This window comes from Notechis scutatus, chromosome 5, assembly GCF_049901735.1.
Source record: "Notechis scutatus isolate UNSWTSFEM ecotype Mainland chromosome 5, rNotScu1.2, whole genome shotgun sequence".
NCBI classification, from domain to species: Eukaryota; Metazoa; Chordata; class Lepidosauria; order Squamata; family Elapidae; genus Notechis; species Notechis scutatus.
Genome location: NC_142013.1, coordinates 52,608,770 through 52,628,827, shown reverse-complemented (window position 1 = coordinate 52,628,827; position 20,058 = coordinate 52,608,770). Strand labels below are relative to the sequence as shown.

The 20,058-nt window shown below is 41.0% G+C and overlaps 1 protein-coding gene across 1 annotated transcript in view; it reads left to right on the top strand.

Annotated features, from left to right (window-relative positions):
* RUNX1 (RUNX family transcription factor 1) overlaps positions 1 to 20,058 on the top strand; it is a 212,184-nt gene that overhangs the window by 92,473 nt on the left and 99,653 nt on the right. Inside the window, exons 3-4 of the mRNA XM_026664211.2 lie at positions 6,841 to 7,097; positions 15,926 to 16,082. Of these exons, the coding sequence (XP_026519996.1) occupies positions 6,841 to 7,097; positions 15,926 to 16,082 (414 nt within the window). The remainder of the gene's footprint in view (positions 1 to 6,840; positions 7,098 to 15,925; positions 16,083 to 20,058) is intronic.

Here is a 20,058-nt window from a genome sequence, read left to right as displayed (position 1 = left end):
AGAAAGAAGGGCTTTTGCAAGCTTTCCTTTCTTCGGTTAGCCATTGCACACCTACCCACCCCAAAGGGTCCCTTTACGTCTTCAGTCCTGCCTTTCATAAAATGAACAGAAAATGTCTTATTATTTCTCATTGCCAATATGTCATCTTGTACAGTATGAAATGTCAGTATAACAATACTCTAAAAGGAGGGGGTGGGGTTATTCTAAATAAATTGTATAACTTTTGCAATGGGCTGAACTTGCCTTCAACCACTTTTTACTTAATTACTTACTCACTCTTCTCTGGATCTGGCACATTAGGCACTGCCTTGCCTTGCTTCAGAAAAGTAGTCAAATGAGAAAGGAGGGATGACATTTTGACTGTCCAAATTAAGTGATGGTTTCCAAAAAAAGTTAATTTGTTGCAGTATAAATAGAGCCACAGGATCAGACTAAAATGTACAGTATGTTATAGTATAAGCCTTAGTAGCGTCAGCCAATAGAGTTGGGCAGCCAATAAATTTACATTAATAATAAAAATAGCTGTTGCAGTACTTTGTAGACTGATATAATATAAAGTGGCAAGAAATCGGTTTCAACAGAACATCTCCCCCACACTCCATCAACTTTTGCAGGATTGCGTTTCCCTTGTTCCCTTTCCTTGTTAATCGTCTGTAAAAATGATTATGCTATTATTCATTGAATGACTTCATTCATTTATGAAATAAAATAGTTTCTGTTTTATGTAAATGCTGCCCCCATTGAGCGTCACATTACTGGTTAGTGATTGCTTACCTTGGATACACCATGAGTCATTTGGAGAGTATGTCAAATCTAACAGGATTTGCCATAAAAGAAGTAAGAGGAACAAAAGTAATTGTGCTGTCTTTACCAACTCAATGCCTTCCACATGTGGGCTACAACTCTGATCATCCACAATAAGTGTGCCCATTTATACAGCAGCAGATTTTAAAACATAATATTGATTGATGAGGGCTATAGTAGGCTCTAATCCATGTTTTTTTTTTGCAAAAAAAAGGAAGTGCTAAGCTGCCTACTTTTGTAATTTGCCCTTAGCATCCCTTATTTTAATGAAAAATGTCCTCAAATTTCCAGCATTTACACAAGAGATTAGCAGCTATGTGCATATGTGTACTTTTAGATGAGACATAGTGGTGGTGCAGTGGTTAGAATGCAGTACTGCAGGCTAATTCTACTGACTGCCAACTGCCAGCAGTTCAGCAGTTCAATTCTCACCAGCTCAAGGTTGACTCAGCCTTCCATCCTTCCAAGGTGGGTAAAATGAGGACCCAAATTGTTGGGGGCAATATGCTGACTCTGTAAACCCATTTAGAGAGGGCTGTAAAGCACTGTGAAGTGGTATATAAGTCTAAGTGTTATTGCTATTTGTTTGGAACTATGTATTAAGATACATAGGCCTTATAGTACTACTCTTCATTAGTCCTATAAACAAAAGAAGTAGAGTGATATTGTATATCTTTACAACATTAATAATTCTAATAATACTTTAGACAGTTAACATACTGTAATTCCAGATCCTTCTAATTTAGGATTCCAGAATTGATTCAAAAATATTTTGTGCATATAATATCCACACATCATTTGTGCAATTGTTTGTATGGAAAATCATTTTCTTACTCTTACTTTTCGTTTAGAGAGTTTTGTGCTATATGTGTGTCTGTGAGTTTTGTATTGTCATCCTTGCAACAACCTGGCACATTTTCATATAGTACAGTGAGATAAAATGTTAAATAAATGATAGTGTATACATGCCATGTTTAGTTCCTGCATACCAGGTTTTGAAGGATCATTTTATATGAAGTCAAAAATAGACATCTTCTTGAATCCCCTTAGCCTAGCCCTAGATTATGTAACCAACATCAACTAAAGTACATTCACCCAAGACAACATACATTTTGAATTCACATAATGTTAAGAGCCTCCTGTGTTCATGGCATGGGGAGAGTAGCAGAAAAATGATACCATGAACACTTTTATTGTTGAAGATTTTTCCCTTTAATATGTTGTGAGAACCACATTCTTGTGAAATGGAGGTTAGACTGAAGGATGGTGGTGAATTTGATCAGTGAGGAAATCAGAATATTAGTAGAATATAGGTCTACCTGGATGTGCTTTTAAAAAGAATGATAAAATATATATTTTTGATCCTGTGTTCAATTGGCTATAAACTCTCCCTGTTGTATGATATCAGGACATAAGACAAATAGAAATCCAAGGATTCTGTAATGTTTTAAAGTACCCTCTAGCATACTACAGAAATAAACCAACCCGCCTCTAAAAGACTAGGACACTCATTTGGATGAACCAAAAAGATGGTTATTGCAATATGTCTGTCATTCTTGCCATTTGGAAGTCCCCACTCTAATTATTATCTGTCAAGAAAAACTCAGAGAAAGAAAAACCTTAAATAGATGTAAACTTGTAAAACTACAGAATCAAACAATGTGAAACTGCTAGGCTACAGGACAAATAAAATAAGACAAATTTTGAAGGAATGTAATCCTGCTTATTGGGAAACCTGGATTCACATTCTGAGCTATTTTTGGAAATATCCTGCATTTCTCAGCTCCACAAGTTGCTGTATACATTGTTATCCTTCATCTTTCACTCACAGCTGGAAACTAGTGTGGTAGCCTTATGTACTTTAAGGTACAGAAGAGAGGAATATCCTAGGAAAACCAGATATTTCTTTCCCTAAAACTAAGCTCAATTCAGGAGCTCTTATTGTGTATTTTGGTTCTCAATGTTCTGAAAAGGGAGAACTGGAAACCATATGACTTTCTGTTCTGGGCCAAAAGTTTTTGGAATGAGGCCTGACTTTCTGAAGAACCAAGAACCATGATCTTTATAACTGAGCCACGACATGTCTCAGTGATTACAGACTCTGATCAAATTTTTGCAAGATACTTTGTATGCCTCCAAAGGAACACAGAATGGAGTGAGTGACCTAGCATTTGAACAAATGGAACAGCCAGGCTGTTGCATTAAAATACTGTCCTTCAGCATTGAGAAAAGTATGTTGGTGTGAAATTTGCTGCATGGCTTTGCCATGCTCTACTCCCAGGCAAATCAAGGAAAGCAACTGGTAAATTTTCATGAGTTTATTTTTCCATCTACCATACATCATCTGAAGCAATAAAACAACCACCCATCATTCTGCCTTTCCTTGGGTTGGGTAAGTATAAGAGAAGGCCTAGCCACTGGTCACAGATCAAAGAAGATGCACTCTGGGGCTACTTCTGAACATGGCTTTAATGCTCTTCTAAAACACTGAAGCCATTCTCCAAAGTAGCCAGGATGACAAAATTTGGACGACATAGGATGAAATGTGAAGGTTCAATCCATAGTGAGCAAGGGAATGGCATTGCCGGCAGAAAATCCAGATCAGCCCCGAAGACAAAGAATCCAAAATAGAATGGTCACAATAAGTATTTTCCTTTCCAAGCAGACTAATAAAAATAGTAAAAAAGCAGAACTAGATCCTTTGTTGCAGGAACAGCAGGAAACTTGTACCAATGGTGACAGAATCAACAACACAGTTGGTAAAACTGAGCTCTTTTTTATTAGAATCAACCAATGCAGCACACAGGACAAGCAATCTTCAAGAAAGCTTTGGTTTGCTTCTTTTAATAAAGAGCTAGTACTTTTTCAAAAGGGATGTAAACTCTTGTTTGTAAAAAGTCCGTGTAAGATCTGAAAAAGGCACTGGAAAGTACCAATCAAGCATTAAATGGGCAGATGTCTGAGAAAACCAGTTCCCTAGTATATCTCCTACATCCTAAGCTAAAATCATCACTGGGAGCAGATTTCTGTGATCAGAGATCTCCAGCACACTGCAGTCTAAACAGGTCAACAGGAATTCTGTAGATCTTAGTATGATTTCATCAGCAGTAAGATTGTTGATGAAATATACTGTATTATATCTGTGTCAAAAATGTGCCAGGAGAAGAGGAAAAGCATTAACTTTAAAATTGGATCAGCTATGTGCAACTTTAAGATGTGTGGTCAGGAGATGAGATATATGTCACCAAGACATGACATTCTTTTAAAAGTAGTAGGACACATTCATATGATAGTCAGGAAAATTTGAGGATGAGCCTGTAATCTCCAGAGATGTGAGGCTTTGATTTAAAAAAAGATGCAAAATGGGAATTTGCATCTTTAATAGGATCTGAAATGAGAAGAAATGCAGGTACATTTTTTAGCTCTCATGTACATAGGAAGACTGAGGTTCCCCCATCTTAAAAATCTTGCTATTACTTGTAGGAACTGCATAGCAGGAAGAAATACAATCGGTGAATATCTCTTCCTCAAACATCATGCACTCTACCTTTATGCTGTGCAGTGTCACACATAAATTTCCTTGGTTTTTATATAGGTGATGAAACCAAAATAAAATGGCTTGGGAAGATGGGAAAAGTCACCCTCTTCATGGAGCGGGCTTTCTCTTCACTTTTTTGCCATCTGATGCCCCCGTGTATGGAGAAAAGGGCTTGCAAGCTTTCTTAACACATATCTATGGCATAAATACAACAGCTGTCCATTTGCTCGCAGCCAGGCACACACTTCCTTCTGACTCTTAGCTCTGGCAATTATGGGGAACGAAGCAGCTCAGTCGCGGGTGGACCTAGCCTGTAGCTCCACTTAAGAGAGCCTCTGAGGAGATTCTTCACGACCGTCGACTCTGAGGGGATCTCTTGGGCGGTGCGCGCTTGTTCGTCAAATCGTTCAAATGACTCGAGCTCCTTAAGTGCTACTTTCGCGACCTTTTACTGATCCCTCGAGGACCCGTGCGCGGGGGGGCGGGGGGGGAGGGAGGAATGCGCGCGCCCTTCTCCACCCCACCTCTGCCGCTCGCCCGCCTTTCACCGCAGCCCCGACACAAGCACAGCCGCCACCACACAAGCTTTTTGGTCTAAGCCTCCCGTTGGCCGCGGCGTCCCATTGAGACGCGGGGCCTGTTTGGGGCTTTTACAGTAGCTTTCGCGGCGGCGCATGAGCCAATTCCAGGAGCCCCGCGGCTTGGAGCCGCGCCCTGATTAATACCGGAAAGCGTTCTGATTGGGTGGCGCCCTCCCCTATGCAAAAGAGCTGAGGGAATGACATTCCTCTGGACTCTCTTACTGTAACAGCAACTTCATTTCCAGTCATCTCCATTCATAGGGCCAGAAGGCGCGAGGGAGAGAGAGGGGGAGGAGGGGGAGCCAGGCTTTCTTCAGATCAGCATGAGCAAACAAACAGCGCCTCGCAGAAGGTCACACACAGCTGGCAGAGAGGCTGGCCTGTACGGGAAGCAGACCTCGGGAAAGCTTGCCGTTGGAGTCTGGTGAACGCGCGAACCCTTTTTCTGCCTTGGGAGCGCGACTTCTGCCGGGAGGAAGCTCCGGTGTTTGGCCAATTCGTACTTCGGGGAGACTTGTTTTGCTTTTTGCGTCTTGTTTTGTCTGGCCACCGTGCGTGCTGCTAGCCCTGCTTGAGAGAAGGAACAGACCTGTACCGCTCAGCCTGGAGTTCACGTCCAATTGAAGTGAAGTGAAAGGAGAGCGCGCGAAGGGAGGACTGAGACATGAGGGGAAAACCAACGGCGGTCCCGAAAGCAGAGCTCCACCTGCTTGTGGTTAAACCATAGCCGAGAAGCCGGCCCCTGTGGGTGAATTGGAGGAATATTACTTCAGATATTTTCCTCCACAGTTGGCAGTGACTCACGCAGCGGCCACAGAGTGTTGGGTGACTTCTAAAATTGCTGCGAACATTAACCACAGAAAGAACCCACAAGCCAACCAGCGACTCCAACCAAAAGGCTTTCTCTCTCTCTCTCTCTCTCTCTCTTCCTCCCCTCCGGGCGCGTTTCAGATTGTTGGCACACTGACATCTCAGGACTTGTACAAGTCTCTTTTGAATTGAGGCAGCCTAAGTAATTTAGTCAAAGCGTTGCGAAACCGGGACAGGAAGACTGCAGAGCAACGCGAGGCAAACTACTCACACTGGGGTTCAAGGCTGCTTTGGCTGGGGGGGGGAAAGGACGTTGCTGGAGAACATTAATGGCGTTCTGTTGTGTTTAAATTCTCCATAGAGTCAGCTGTAAATATTTGATGAAGTACACTATATAATGCTGTGATAGCCGGTTGACCTTTGAAAACCTCAGCTCTCGTCCTCTGCAGCCTGTTCCCCCAGTTTCTTTTAAACCGCTTTTCTCCCCCATCCACGTGTGCGACAAGAGACTTGATGAATGATCTGAATTCTTAGACAGCCTTTAGGAGCAGCGGGAGGGGAAGACCATTGAACTTCGAAAAATAATAGGAAATTAACTACTGAAAAGTCTAGGTCCTTCCCTCCTTTTGTGTGTGCGTGCGTGTGTGTGTGTGCGCGTGGTGGGGGTTGTTTTGTTTCAGACACTTCCTCTGCTCAAAACGTTTCTCAGTGTGTGGGATTTCAGAAGAACCTTTGATTTTAATAACACTGGTAATTCCCCGAGGGGGTGGAAAGCAGAGAAACTTGTCCAAATCTATAAGGCCGTTTTTCATTTTTAAAGAGCACACATAGACTTCCAGAGAAGAGCAACCTAAAACTGGATGCTTGGGTTAATTCTGGCAGGACCAGGAGCCCCGGCGTTCCCCTGCTCTGTCCAACTAGTCCAAATTCGCTCCTGGAGTGGCTTCGCTTCGTTTGCCCCTTCTGCACCGGGACCCTAAGCCTCTTTCTTTTTATGTTGGTCTCCCGAGAACCGCTGGCTGAAGAGTTGCGCTTGTATCGCTTTATCCGAAACCCTCTGAGGACCTTTTTCACTCAAAAGGCTTGTTGTGATGCGTATCCCCGTAGATACCAGCACCAGCCGCCGCTTCACGCCGCCCTCCACCACTCTGAGCCCGGGCAAGATGAGCGACGCGCTGCCGCTGGTCGGCCAAGAGAACGGCAACAGCGCCCTGGTGGGGAAACTGAAAAACGCAGATCGCAGCATGGTGGATGTCTTAGCCGATCATCCGGGAGAACTGGTCCGCACCGACAGCCCCAACTTCCTCTGCTCTGTCCTGCCGACCCATTGGAGGTGCAACAAGACTCTGCCGATCGCTTTCAAGGTAGGAAGGTGGGGGACAAGGAACTGGGGGGGGGGAGAGATACTACGCAAGTATAACTGCGGAATCATATTGAAGGGGTGGGGGGACGATTTTTCTGTCACCCTTTGCAGCGGACAGCCAATCTCCCAATTCATTCGGGAAGATATAATACTGAAGGAGGATTCCAAATAAATCCTCAATAACTTCAGGGCTGCAGCCATGCCATTTTTGAGTACTTAATCACAAGTAAGATCTACTGATAACAATGGCACTTATTCGTACAGCTGTCATTAGTTTTGCAAGCTAAAAGTGCAAGTTGCTGTTCTGAGTTTCACCGCTGATTTCTACTCATTTGTGCTCTATGCCAAACATTTGTGATTTGGACTAGGGTTTGAGAGGGTAAGAAATGGCAGAAAAAAGAATTAGTCAACTCTTCTGATTTCTTTCAATAGGTCTTATTTTCAAGGAATCAGTTCTTTTTCATGTATGTAGAAAAGTGTTCTGGAAATTGATGGGATTTACCAACAAATGTGTAAGCATTCTCATCCAGAAAAACAATTCCAAGAATATTTTGTGAAATAAATTCTACTACTTCCTATGGGAAATAAACTTTGCAATTTTACAGCACAACCTTATGCATTTTTCAGAATAATCCCCAGTTTTGAATGTACTTTAAGGTACATGAGGTTCAAACTATATTGAGAATATGCTGCCAACACAACAGGGCCACTTCCATGCACAGCCTTGTATTACAATTTCATACAGTGCCATTATAATCTGCTTCAAGTCTAGATTTTATTTTACTGCTTTGAAATATATACTAGGCTGATCCAGTGTATTGTAAAACATTTTCTTTTTAATTATATAAGGCAGCAGCGTATACTCTGAACTTTAACTCTTCATAGTCAATCAACACCATCTTTGTAGCCTTATGAAGATGCACTTTTGCCCAAGTACATAAGTGCCAGGAGGGATGCTAGGAAAGACCATTTAGTTTTGTATTAAGGTCAAGCATCCCAACAATCAGCATGCCTTCAAGAGACCATGGCAATTGGCCAGTGGAGGATTACAGTTTTCTTTTTACCTAACCTTGATTGATTCAATCCAAACAACCTGATCTTGAGACCATAACTATTGTATCCAAAGCAGACAATATTTAGAGCAATCACTGGATGCAGTGGGGTTTCTTGCTATATCAGTACCCTCAGGGATAACCATCAGCCACCAGCTCAACAAGAGAGATCAAAAGATTTCATGCCAAGATATTCTTGAAAAGCAGGTGATGGCATACATAACTATCTTGGGAAATATTTCAAAGGAAGGTGGATCAGATCAAAAGATTTCATGCCAAGTCAAAAGGTTTCCCTACCCCTTCTCCAGTGACAACAAAATGAATTACAACCAGTATCTCCAACTCCAAGACTGTTAAACAGAAGAACTGGGATCTATAACTGATTGTCATATTTAACCTCTTTCATCTTAATATCTATGACATATGTGCAAATGGAGTAGTAACTGCAACAGAGTTGCCACATGCCCTTTGTGTATCTCAATTCCAGATAGACTTGTGGGATCTAAAAGCAGATTAGATTTCCTGTGATCAATGTAAAGACTATTGAATGAATTAAAATTTCTGAGTCTTAATTAGAAGTTCTTTACAAAGTAATTTTCAAAAGCTAAATGAAATGGGTTTTCTAAATATGTTAACAATTTTTGAATTATGGTAAGCAGTATTAACTCCTTTTATTTCATATATCAAAACGTTAATCTCCATGTTCAAAAAATCAGTAAGAGAGAAAAGTTCACTTTAAAAGTACCGTGCCTCTATAGTTGCACTTCATTAACAACTCAGCCTACGACTTTAGCTACATCAACTTGGATAAACCAAAATATTCATAATGACACTAATTAAAAAATTAGTGCTTGAACTGCAAAATTATAGGCTTTTGATTGATATTAGGATCCAATTCCACCAAAGGGACAAGTCTAGATTTTTTCTGCATCTTGAATTTGTAACGAACAAACAAAACAATTAACGCCCACCCCTTCCAATTACTCATCTAAAAAAAATATCTGAGAATTTTATCCCAAAGCTGGGGAGTGTCTAGTATTTGCAATTTGGCTAAAACTAACCCAAGATTTCTCTTAGCGGAAGCCGCACTTCCCTAAAGCAATTAATAATTCCGCGGTGCAGGGACCTTGCTTTGTTCCTTTTCCTTCGACGAGTAGGGCGTGATCTAAACTTTAAATTGAGGCGACCCAGAAGGCACATTCTAGGATTCAGAAATAAATGCTCGTCTATATTGACAAACGAGCTTCTAGGTGAAGGAACGGAAAGGGAAATACTGTATGAGTTACAATTCAAAAAGAGTTGCCCATAGCGTTTTAATTCTGAAACCTGCAAGTCCACTTGGATCTCACATAAACTCTCACCGATCTCCCAGAGGCTACTAGTACACGTGTCTAATCAGTGACCCACCAAGGCGTTAAACAGAACCTTGTCAGGTGAGTTAAGGCTGTTAATAAATCCAACGTGCCTGGACAAATCCTGCGAAGGGGCATCTCAAAAGAGAAAATGTATCAGAAAAGCGCCCTAGCTTTCTCCTAAAATAACCTTCGCAGTCGCTCGGTATTCTTCATTTCTGGAGGGTTGCTCTGGGGCTATGATTTCTCGGCCTCCTCCTGAAAAGCGGAAGTGCGAGTCTAACAACGAGAAACGTGCCCAGATCCGGTATACTTTGACTTAAAAACCTCCCGCCAATCATTTCATGGACTCGCACCTGTTGATAGGTAACAACTTTCACTCGCACGAGTCTTTCTCCATCCCTGTCCTTTAGTAAAGGAAGACCCCAGCTTCTTGCTTTTTGGTTTAATCTTTGATTTGTTTTTCTCAATTACTTGTCACCGGGAGCACCCCGCAATCAAGGCCTGCGCCTTGTTTGCCTCTTCTCCTATTCCCGCTTGTGCCCTCACACATTTCTAGAGCGTGAACTTTTCCTGCCACCGTGCTTGTACTCGTACTGAATTGCACTTGGAAAAGAACAGGCGCTACTGCAGCCCGTTAATTGCCCGGGAAGCGGCTTCTTCCACCTTCCCCGCTGTTATTTTGCTTTTGAAATGTCTTGGGTGGGTTAATTATTTCAGTTGTCTAAAAAAAGTCTTCCGCACTGTTCCGCGTCGGATGTTCGTGCAGTTTATTCCTTCGTCTTTTGAGCGGCAACCGTTTAAGGATCGCGGGCTAGCGTACAAGATAGAATGGGGTCCGAATAATTGCAACATGTGCAAACTATGCCCCCAAATCTTATTGCTAGGACGGATTTAACCGCAGGGCTAAGGGCAGAATGCTGGGCGGCCTTTTTCCTGGCAGTCCCACACGCGATCTCTCTAAATTCTTGCTCTGCACCTAGAGGGTAGCAAGTCCTGCTTATCTTAGACCGAAGCGTCTTGATTTGTCTTCATTAAGAAATGCAAGTCACTGTCTCCGAAAACTGCTTGTTTTCCCTTTTTACCACCAGTGCAATCTTAGCGGCGATTAAAAGTACAGCCGTGAAGAAGCTACTTGGTTAGAAGGCCGCGGTGTAGTTGTCAGATGGTTCACAAAATATTTCCATTCCGAGAGGCTCTTAAAAGGCAAGGATCACTCCCCCACCTTTGGCTATGCTTCAATTTTTTCACTTCCCTACCGGCTGACAGCCGCCAGAAAAGGCTTCCTCTTTTATCTTCAAATTTGAGCACAGCTCTTAAATAATCACCATATTTTGGCTGGAATGCCTGCCTGATTTTTTTTTTTTTTTTAAGCAGTAGCTAAGGTGAGAAACAAGGAAATGTTCAATTCCATTTCTTCAGGATTTTTGTACTCCAATCAGCTGTCCTGTAAGATTCAGCATCAAATCATTTTGATTATTGTTTCTCACTGCACCTGTTATTATCCCTAACAGTAACTCCTTCATAGACTCATAACCAAATCCCTTATCAAAATTGAGTCGATGGGGAATTATTAGAAATATTTGAATAATATAGGGAAGAAGTTAGTGATGTGAAATTATTATTTCAAAAGCTTGGATCTATAAGAGTTTGCTTTTTGCCAGTGTTTTATAAAACATTTCACAATCTAAAATAAATTCACAATCTATTATTTGTAGAAATTTTCTTTCAAAATCAAATGTTCAATTAGTACTGCTTTTATTAGAATTAATGACTAATGATAAATGTTTTCTGGTATTATTTACTTGATTTGATAACCATGAAGTATCTCACAAAATTACTTACTATTCCAATTAGTAGGTTTTAATAGTAAAGTTGCTTTAAACATCTGATATTCCATCCAGTTTGCATAAAAACCACTTTTGTAAACTCAGCAATTCAAATGCTAACTATCTCCAGTCAGCAAGTTCTACCTTATCTGTTTAGACTGTTTTATAATGTAAATGTTTGTGTTCTTTGACTCTTTTACAGGCTTTAATTACCAGTCACATTCTCCTGGGCCTAGAGATTTTTTTCTATTGTTTTTGCTAGGGCCTTACTAGAATTTTTTCACCATGGAATAAACATGGTGAGTTTAAGAAATATGCTCAGTACTTTAAAGGCAGAAATATTTTTGAGGTTTTTAAGAACTACAACATGAATATTAAGAAACATGCACAGAATTAATATTTTCTAGAATATTTTCCATTTATTGTAAGTATTGTGCTGAATTTTCTTAGTTTAACTGTTTTTCATCACTGAAAATATAAAATATTGTAACTTGAGGAATACTCCTGAAAAACCCAGTGTCGAGTTGTCTAATATACCTTGAATTCTTTATGCTAGAAATGTCTTAAAACTTCAGCCAGAAAAGCTCCAAATCTAATAATAGCAACAATAATTTATTAAATATTGCAGGCCCGATTGGCAAAAGAAAGCCCAGGACCATACAGGTTGGCAACATGTGGAAGAGGCCATCATCCTGCAGTGGATAGGCAATGGCTAAAATGATGATGATGAATTTATTAAATATATATGCTGCCTGACTCCCAGCCACTCTGTGCAACTTACAGATTTTTTTGCATACTTGGATCACTCAGAAGATTTTGAATATTTAATATTTATTATATGAGCATGATGATGGAAAGAAACTTTAGATAATGAATTAAGTTGTAGGTAGCATGATTTTTTTTTCATTTCTGTACATTTAACCTTAGAATGACTGAGTTTACACATTAGATTCAGGCACAGTTGACAAAAATTATAATATCCTTAGATAACCTTTAATCCTAAATAGTACTTCTCATTTATCCCAACAAAAATGGTCATTTTTATTACTATACAGATTCCATCATTTTGGAATTTGTCTTGGAATTTGTCCGCCATTATTTCCCCTTAAAAACATTTGTCTGCTTTTTGAATTTTACATGAATATTTTATTATTCCAAATATGTTAAAAAGAAAGGCAAAAGAGTAGTAGCGGGTGAATGTGAAAAAATAAATTGTGGCTTTCAGTTGATGCAGGAAGAGAAAATATTTATAAAACTGTTCTGAATCTGTAGGAGTCGTCTACAGTTAATAAATTATGGTTGTCCCATAGTCAACTAGATGTTTAGACTCCATTTGGCATTTTTGTCCACCTATTGATTCCTTCCCAAGACCCCAGAATAGGCACGTGTTGTTCAATAATATTAAAGGTCCCAGGATGTAAGCTATTCCATTGATTAATAGTGATTTTGTCAATACTAATGGTGTTCAAGTAGTGCTATAGGTGTTTTCGGATTGCCACCCAAGGCGCCTATTACTACTGAAGCTATCTTTTGGTTTCTTTTGCCACTTCTATTTGCAGGTCTTTGTGTTTTGTGATTTCCAATGTCTTGGTTCTAATTATTTATGTTGTACTAAATTACATTGATTTTGAATGAACTTCAGCTCAGTGCAATTGGTCCTAATCCAGGAGAAATATAAATGGGGGGAAAATTAATAAACCAAACTATTACCGGTAGCACTTAGTGCTCATGTACAACTGTAATAAAGTTAAACTCTCAGAAGTAACAGTGGGATAATAGAACACTCTGAAAGAAAAAAAACAGTGACAAAAGTAAAAACTAAAGTTCAGAATAATGGGAGGGCATATGGCAGGATACCATAGGATAAATTACAAAAGAAGTGGCTATGTAAGTTTAATAATAAGATGGTCATTGTTATAGCAAGTTATGCATATGACTATTTATAATCAAACATAAATGAAAATGCAAACTTTCTCTATCCCATATAGAGGAAATATAGAGTGAAGCCATCAGAGCTACAATTTGATAAAACTTTTTTCATTAATTATGTAAGCAAGCATCTTATGTAAGCAATCTCCTTATGACAACTCACTACAGTTTTGATGTGATATATGTGCTGCATTGTTAATAGTAAAATAGTAAATAGTATTTAACAGTTAATAGTAAAAATCTTTAAAGTTGTTATTGCTCTTGCCTTATAGAACAGGGTAATATGCTTTTCAACATTCTCATAAAATCAGATTAGGATTTTTAAACCATGGATAGGTGGATATGTCTTAGAGCAGGGGTGTCAAACTCAAATTCATCGGGGGCCGCATCAGCAGTTTGGTCCCCATCAAAGGGCCGGTTGTATCTGTAGGTCTATGTGTCCACTCTTTATTATCATAAATTAATGTCACTGCATTCAATTATTACTGTTTTTTGTAATAATGTAAGTAATAACTAGCTCTGAAAGCAGAAACATAGTCAGAATAATGACAAGTAGATATTCAAATGTACAATTATTGTACAATGTATTGAAAAATGTTTTTTGGTAACAAACATTAATTTTTTTTAAACATACAAATATTGCCAAACACTGTTTATTAAACATATGGAAAACACAAGGCATTACCTTTTTTTTAACTTTACTGACTAGATGGCTGACATCGTTTTCCTAAGGTCAGTCCATCGATGTTTGGCGTTAGGTCTTGTGCTGTAGCAATCCGCAAAACAGCATGGAGGTTATCATCAGTGATGCGTGATCTGAGCTTGGTCTTGTTCAGATTCATGACTGAAAACATCTGTTCACATAGATAAGTGCTCCCAAACATGGACAGAACACGTGCAGCTTGAAGTCGGAGCTGTGGCATCAAAGCAGGGGGGAGGAGACGGTAAAAGTCGTCGACTGTCGCATCCTGGAACTTCGCTTTCAGGCTGCTGTTGGACTGCCCCCTTTTATAGTGCCCAGCCATCTGCCCCCTCCATTTACTTTACTTACCTTTTACTTCTTTCTTTCTTTTACTTCTTTCTTCTTGCTCCTCTCCGCGGCGTCCGCGCGCTCCTCTGATCCCTGGAGATGTCGGGCGGACGTCACGTGATGACGTCACGTCCGACACCCAGGGAGCAGTGCGGGGCAGGAAGAAGTCGGGCCAGGTCCCGGAAGGTAAGTAAATTTTTTTTTTTTTAACTTGAGCCATTTTTAAAATGAATTTACTCCGTGCAGGCACGGAGTAAATTCATTGAAAAAAAAAAGGGGGAGGCTGCAAGGCTGGCGGCGGCACCGCGGGCCATCAGACGAGGTCTGGCGGGCCGGATTTGGCCCGCGGGCCTTGTGTTTGACACCCCTGTCTTAGAGTATGACTCATTCACAACAATAAACCATGATGGTTGGAATTGTATATCATGCTTAGGGAAAAGCAAACAAAACGTTAAATGATAGTATTGTGTGAGCACCTAGCTTTTATTCAGTTTGGAAATGGGTCAGAAAGATTTGCAGAATTGTTTCAGAAGATCCAAATATAGTGATAAAATGTGTATGGGGAATAAAATGAGTGTCTGAATGTGGTAAAGTGGCAGTTCTGATTTTAATTTATGATCTTGCCTGGAAACATTTGGAAGTTCCTTTGATTATTAGTCAGGAAACAAAAGGAAAAATACAGTAGCGTTATCTTCTTTGCATCTGTCAATGTTCAAAGCCAATTTCATTTATATGAATGTGGGCTTCATCTTGTTTAGAAGAAATTAATTGAAAATCTGGGATTTTATTCTATATGTACTTCAGATGTGGTTCCAACTCAGTAATTACATAGTAAGGATATTTATTTATTTGAAACAATTTGTTTAAATTAATTTATATAAATGAAGACTACACAAGAAGGATGCTTCCTTTCTTGAGCTATATCCAGTATGCAGTACTATCTGCTGAATCTTTAAACAATAATATGTTAATACATTGGTTGTAGCACCAAATCCTTTCAGGATGGAGCTTTGAGTAATTTGAATGGTTTTTTTCTTGCTGGTTTTATACATTCTCCAACCATTTATGTGCAGCATTTGTACATAACTTGTTAGTGTATATTTTTTTGTTGGTCTCATTGAAATTAGTGTATGTAGGAGATCCCTTTTATCATTGCAGAATCGTAACATTGGCATTACTGTACTTTTTCCATTCTGCTAAATTAGCATATGCATTTGCTGTTTATTTTTAATAAACAACATTTATTTCTGTAGTAGAATGAATTACGTTTTAGTCTAGAGTGTCATGGAAATCTGTGGCTGGGCTCCCACGCTATACTAAGCAGTTACGTTATTTGTTTGTTTTTGACTTTGTGATGTACAGACCCACCAATTATGACTTAAGTATGAAATGAGCTATTTGACTGATTCAACAAACTGGTATAAAAATTAACTCATTGTGAATATAGTCATGAAGTGTTAGCCATAATTTAAATCACATTTCACTTGGCCCTAAATCGACTTTGCTTAGTTGAATTCTCCTGCATCTCTATATATTTATTTTGTACAAAGTAGTTCTAATCCCAATTCATTTTCATTTTTTAACAGTTTATACACTCAAATTATTTAAAAGTATTTTTTTTTCATTTACTTTTTTAGGTGGTTGCATTAGGAGATGTCCCTGATGGGATTTTGGTTACAGTTATGGCTGGAAATGATGAAAACTACTCTGCAGAACTCAGAAATGCTACTGCTGCCATGAAGAATCAAGTAGCAAGATTCAACGATCTAAGATTTGTCGGAAGAAGTGGAAGAGGTATGAAGTTTTTTTTTATAGTTTTAAAATAAAATATTAGCTTTGAAAAATATTTAGACCCTCTATTCATAGAGCCCTTTGTTGCAGGTGTCAAGTCGCTTGATTATTATTTTTTTATCATTTCTCTTCAGTACAATTTTATTTGAGGATTTCAGCATGTATGAGGCTGATAGAATTATTGCAGATTAATGTAGCATATTCCTCATTTCCACATTTAAAAAATATATACAGTATCTATGCAACAAAGGTGATTAGCCAGAATACATAATAAAAGTTTGGTAGTTAAAATATGATGATAAATAAAAATATCATATCTGAATAGTTGAATTGAGTTGGTCAGTGCTTCTGACCTCCAGAAGTGTTTTAGAACATCTAACACGGATCATAGCAAGCACCTGGTCTTCGGAAAACATAAAAGTTGCAGGTGAGGGCTATATACACATTTACACATTGCTGCATATTCTGGAACAACTTCTGGAGTTCAAATTTATTATATATTAATATTATTTGCCTTTAAATAGAGAACATCTTGCAATCAGTTTGTTTACATTAATTATTTTGAAGGTCTCAACAATAATTTAGTATGCTTTTGAAGGATCATCTCATCCCACTGGGATTGCCCCCCGCATGCCGTCAGAGGAAGCATGCTGCAGTTTCATTGGCTGGCGGGATCTAGCAGACGAGCCTTCTCTTTCACCCCTTTGGAACATCTTGCCCCTCCAGAGGGAGGTCATTCCAAAGTTATAGGGATGAAAGTGTATATAATGGCCGTTTGGAAACTTATCTAGCATATGTTGACTTAGATATGTTTTCGTTGATTTCTATGGATCCTGTTTCCAAGTACACATACAAGATTAATGCACAATCTTGGGCCTGGATTCAGATTTAGAAAAAATAATTGAACAAATGGAGCTTACTTTAGTAATCATTAACTTGTTTCAGTCAATCTCGCCTAGCTAAGACAATGCCCAGTTATTACCCTTGTATTTTATATAATTTATATTTATTTATATTATTTTGTGTCTGTGTATGTATGTACAAAAGAAATAAATTAACAATGTAGGTTTCCTCTGTGATAAATCATTGGGCTGCTATATTTTTTGAAAAAAGTGACATTTGAGTAGTTTACAAAGTAGTTTTTAAGTTATTCTTGTTTATTGTATATTTGGAATTAATAGGTTGATTGAAATTGGTTTGATTCATTTTAAATATAATCTAGCTTTTTTGTGGCTATTTTATTTTTTAATGCCTTTTTCCTTATGTACAATGTTTTTATTACTATAAATTATGTCCATAGTTGAATTGGGACAGTCTGAATGTGTTTAATAAATGAATGAGTTAGGCAATCAAGACAGCTCCCCTTCTCAATGTGCAAATCCAAGTAAAGTATGTGTGACAGATGTCTATCTAGGTTCTACTTGAACACATTCAATGAAGTCCACCACTTTTTGAGGTAATTGGTTCCAATATCAAAACTTTGTTACAAAGGTTACACCCAACATTCAGTAGAGTTTTTTCTTATAACCACTACACATTCTCTTGGACAAGTTTACACATACAACTAACTATAGTAGCAATTCTTATATTCAATCTGGAGCAGAGGTAGTATTCAACTGGTTCGCACTGGCTTGGGTGAACCGGTAGCAGTGATTTGGCATGGGTCACCGAACTGGTGGCTATCCCTGGCTGGCCACGACCCCGACCCGGTCGCCCAGTCGCCCACTTGTCCCGGTTGCTCTCCTAGTTTTCCCTACTACGTGGTGGCTGTGGCGCAGCTCAGGCGGATGTCTCAAGGCTGCTGCACATGCGCACTGCGTGTGCAGCTGCTACACATGCAGTGCGCATTTGCAGCAGCCCCAGGACATCCGTCTGTCTGCCCGCTCTCATTTTCTTCCTTCTCCCAGTGGACGCACCTCTTCCAGCCTGGCCCGACCTGGCCCAGCCAGCCAGCAGGTGGGTGGCGGATGTCCCGGGGCTTGTCCCCCCCCCTTGTTGCAAAATGCCTGCAGCTGCTGCATGCTTTTTTCGGTGCAGCTGCAGTCTAGCAACCACACCAAAAAAAGCACGCCCTGTTCTATGCACCGGCTGCTCAAAATTGCTGGGCCGGGCACATAGAACAGGGAGTGTTTTTTTCAGTGCGGCTTCAGGTGGGGGGGGTGGGATGGGTGGGGGTGGGCGACCAGGGAGCATGACTCTTTGCTTCCCGCATTGCCCCTTTGCCTGCTACCCCTTCCCTCTCCTGCCCGCAGCCCCTTCGTTGGACCTGGAACAATTGCCTCTAGTTGGTCCTGCCATGACCGCCTGGTCGCACCCGTGTCGGCAACAGGCATCGTCATTTTGAAGTTGAGGGAGAAGTTGGGGAAGCAGGTGGAGGGTCCTGCAGTGGTCGGCACAGGAGCGCTGCTGAGAAGTGGGGAAGTGGCCTTCTAGTGGTCCAACCTGATGTTCAGGCCGGTGGGCCATGGGAAGTCAGAGCACCGACCAAGGGAAAGGGGGATTGCCGGGGGAACCACTTTCTCCATGCCGAATTGGGACCATTTGGGGTAGTCCTAGGAATTGGGTGAGTCGAGCCACAGCTCTTTGCCTTCTTAGCTCAGGGAATGGCTGTTTTCTTCAGGAGGAGGATTGCAGAGGGGGGAGGTCTACCTGAGCGACTCTTCTGGTGTCTTTGCTGGGTTATTTGGACACTTACAAGCGAGCGTAACTAATGGCACTACCGTTGCACGTCAGCCCAGGCCTCACCCTGTGGCTCCGTAAAGCCAGCAGGTGAACCCTGAGTGCAATGCTTACTCGGATCTTGGCCACTCCAGGCCATCAAAGCCCCTCAGGCTGACCTCAAAGTCCCTTGGGCCAGCTAAGCCGGGATCCGCTGTTACCAGGCTTCTACTCGCCCATGCTTGGTCATCACCTCTTCACCTTGCCTGAAGTGGCTGGTCCTGCCCCTCACCCTCCCCTCTCTCACCTGGCCTGAGAAGGTAAGGATGATGGTGGGGGATAGTGAAGTGGCCGGGTCCCTATCTTCCCCCCCCCCTCTCTCTCTGTCTGTCTCAAAGCTGTGGCTGGGCCAAGCCAGCAAGCTTTCCTTAGCGCTCTTCGCGACTTCTTTCATTTCTTCTTTTTGGAATCCAGACAGGCTGAACAACGATCGCCAGCCACGGTGGAAGTGTCCCTTCGGATGGCCCTTCTCCTCCTCTTCCTCCTCCTCTGACTGGCAGCTGTGGTGGGACGGGGGGGTGCACACGTGAAGGGAGACGCTCCTCAAGCAAGGGCCAAAGCACAGCAAAACCAGGTGTGGGGCAGGCGGCGCTCACTTGAGGAGCGAGTGTCTCCCCGCGCGAGTGCACCTTCCCGGACCCGCCATGACCAGCAGTCACGAGAGGAGGAGGAGGAGGAGAAAGGTCGTCCAAAGGGATGCTTCCACCACAGCTGGCAATCATTATTCAGCCAGTCTGGATTCCAAAAAGAAGACATGAAAGAAGTAGTGAAGAGCTCCAAGGAAAGCTTGCTGGCTTGGCCCAGCCACGGCTTTGAGACACACACAGAGAGAGAGACAGAGACAGAGAGGGGGGAGAGAGGGGGAAGATAGGGAAGGGACAGAGAGAGATACGGGGGGAGCCATAGAGAGAGACATACAGAAAGGGGAGGGAAAGAGAGAGAGAAAGAGAGGGAAAGAGAGAAAAAGAGGGAATGAGAGAGGAAGAGAGAGAGAGAGAGAGAGACAAGAAAGAAAAGAAAGAGAAAAGAGAAAAGAAGAAAATAGAAAGGAAGCGAAAGGAAGAAAAGGGATAGACAAAGAAAGGGAGGGAGGAAAGGAAGGAAGGGACAAAGAAAGAAAAAGAAAGAGAGGGAGGGATGGAGGGAGGAGAAAGTGAATGAGATATATGGATGGATAGATAAATACATGGAGGGAGGGAGAGGGGGAAAAAGGAGAGGAAGGAAGGACACAAACCCTGGCTTCAGAAGACTCTGAAACAGC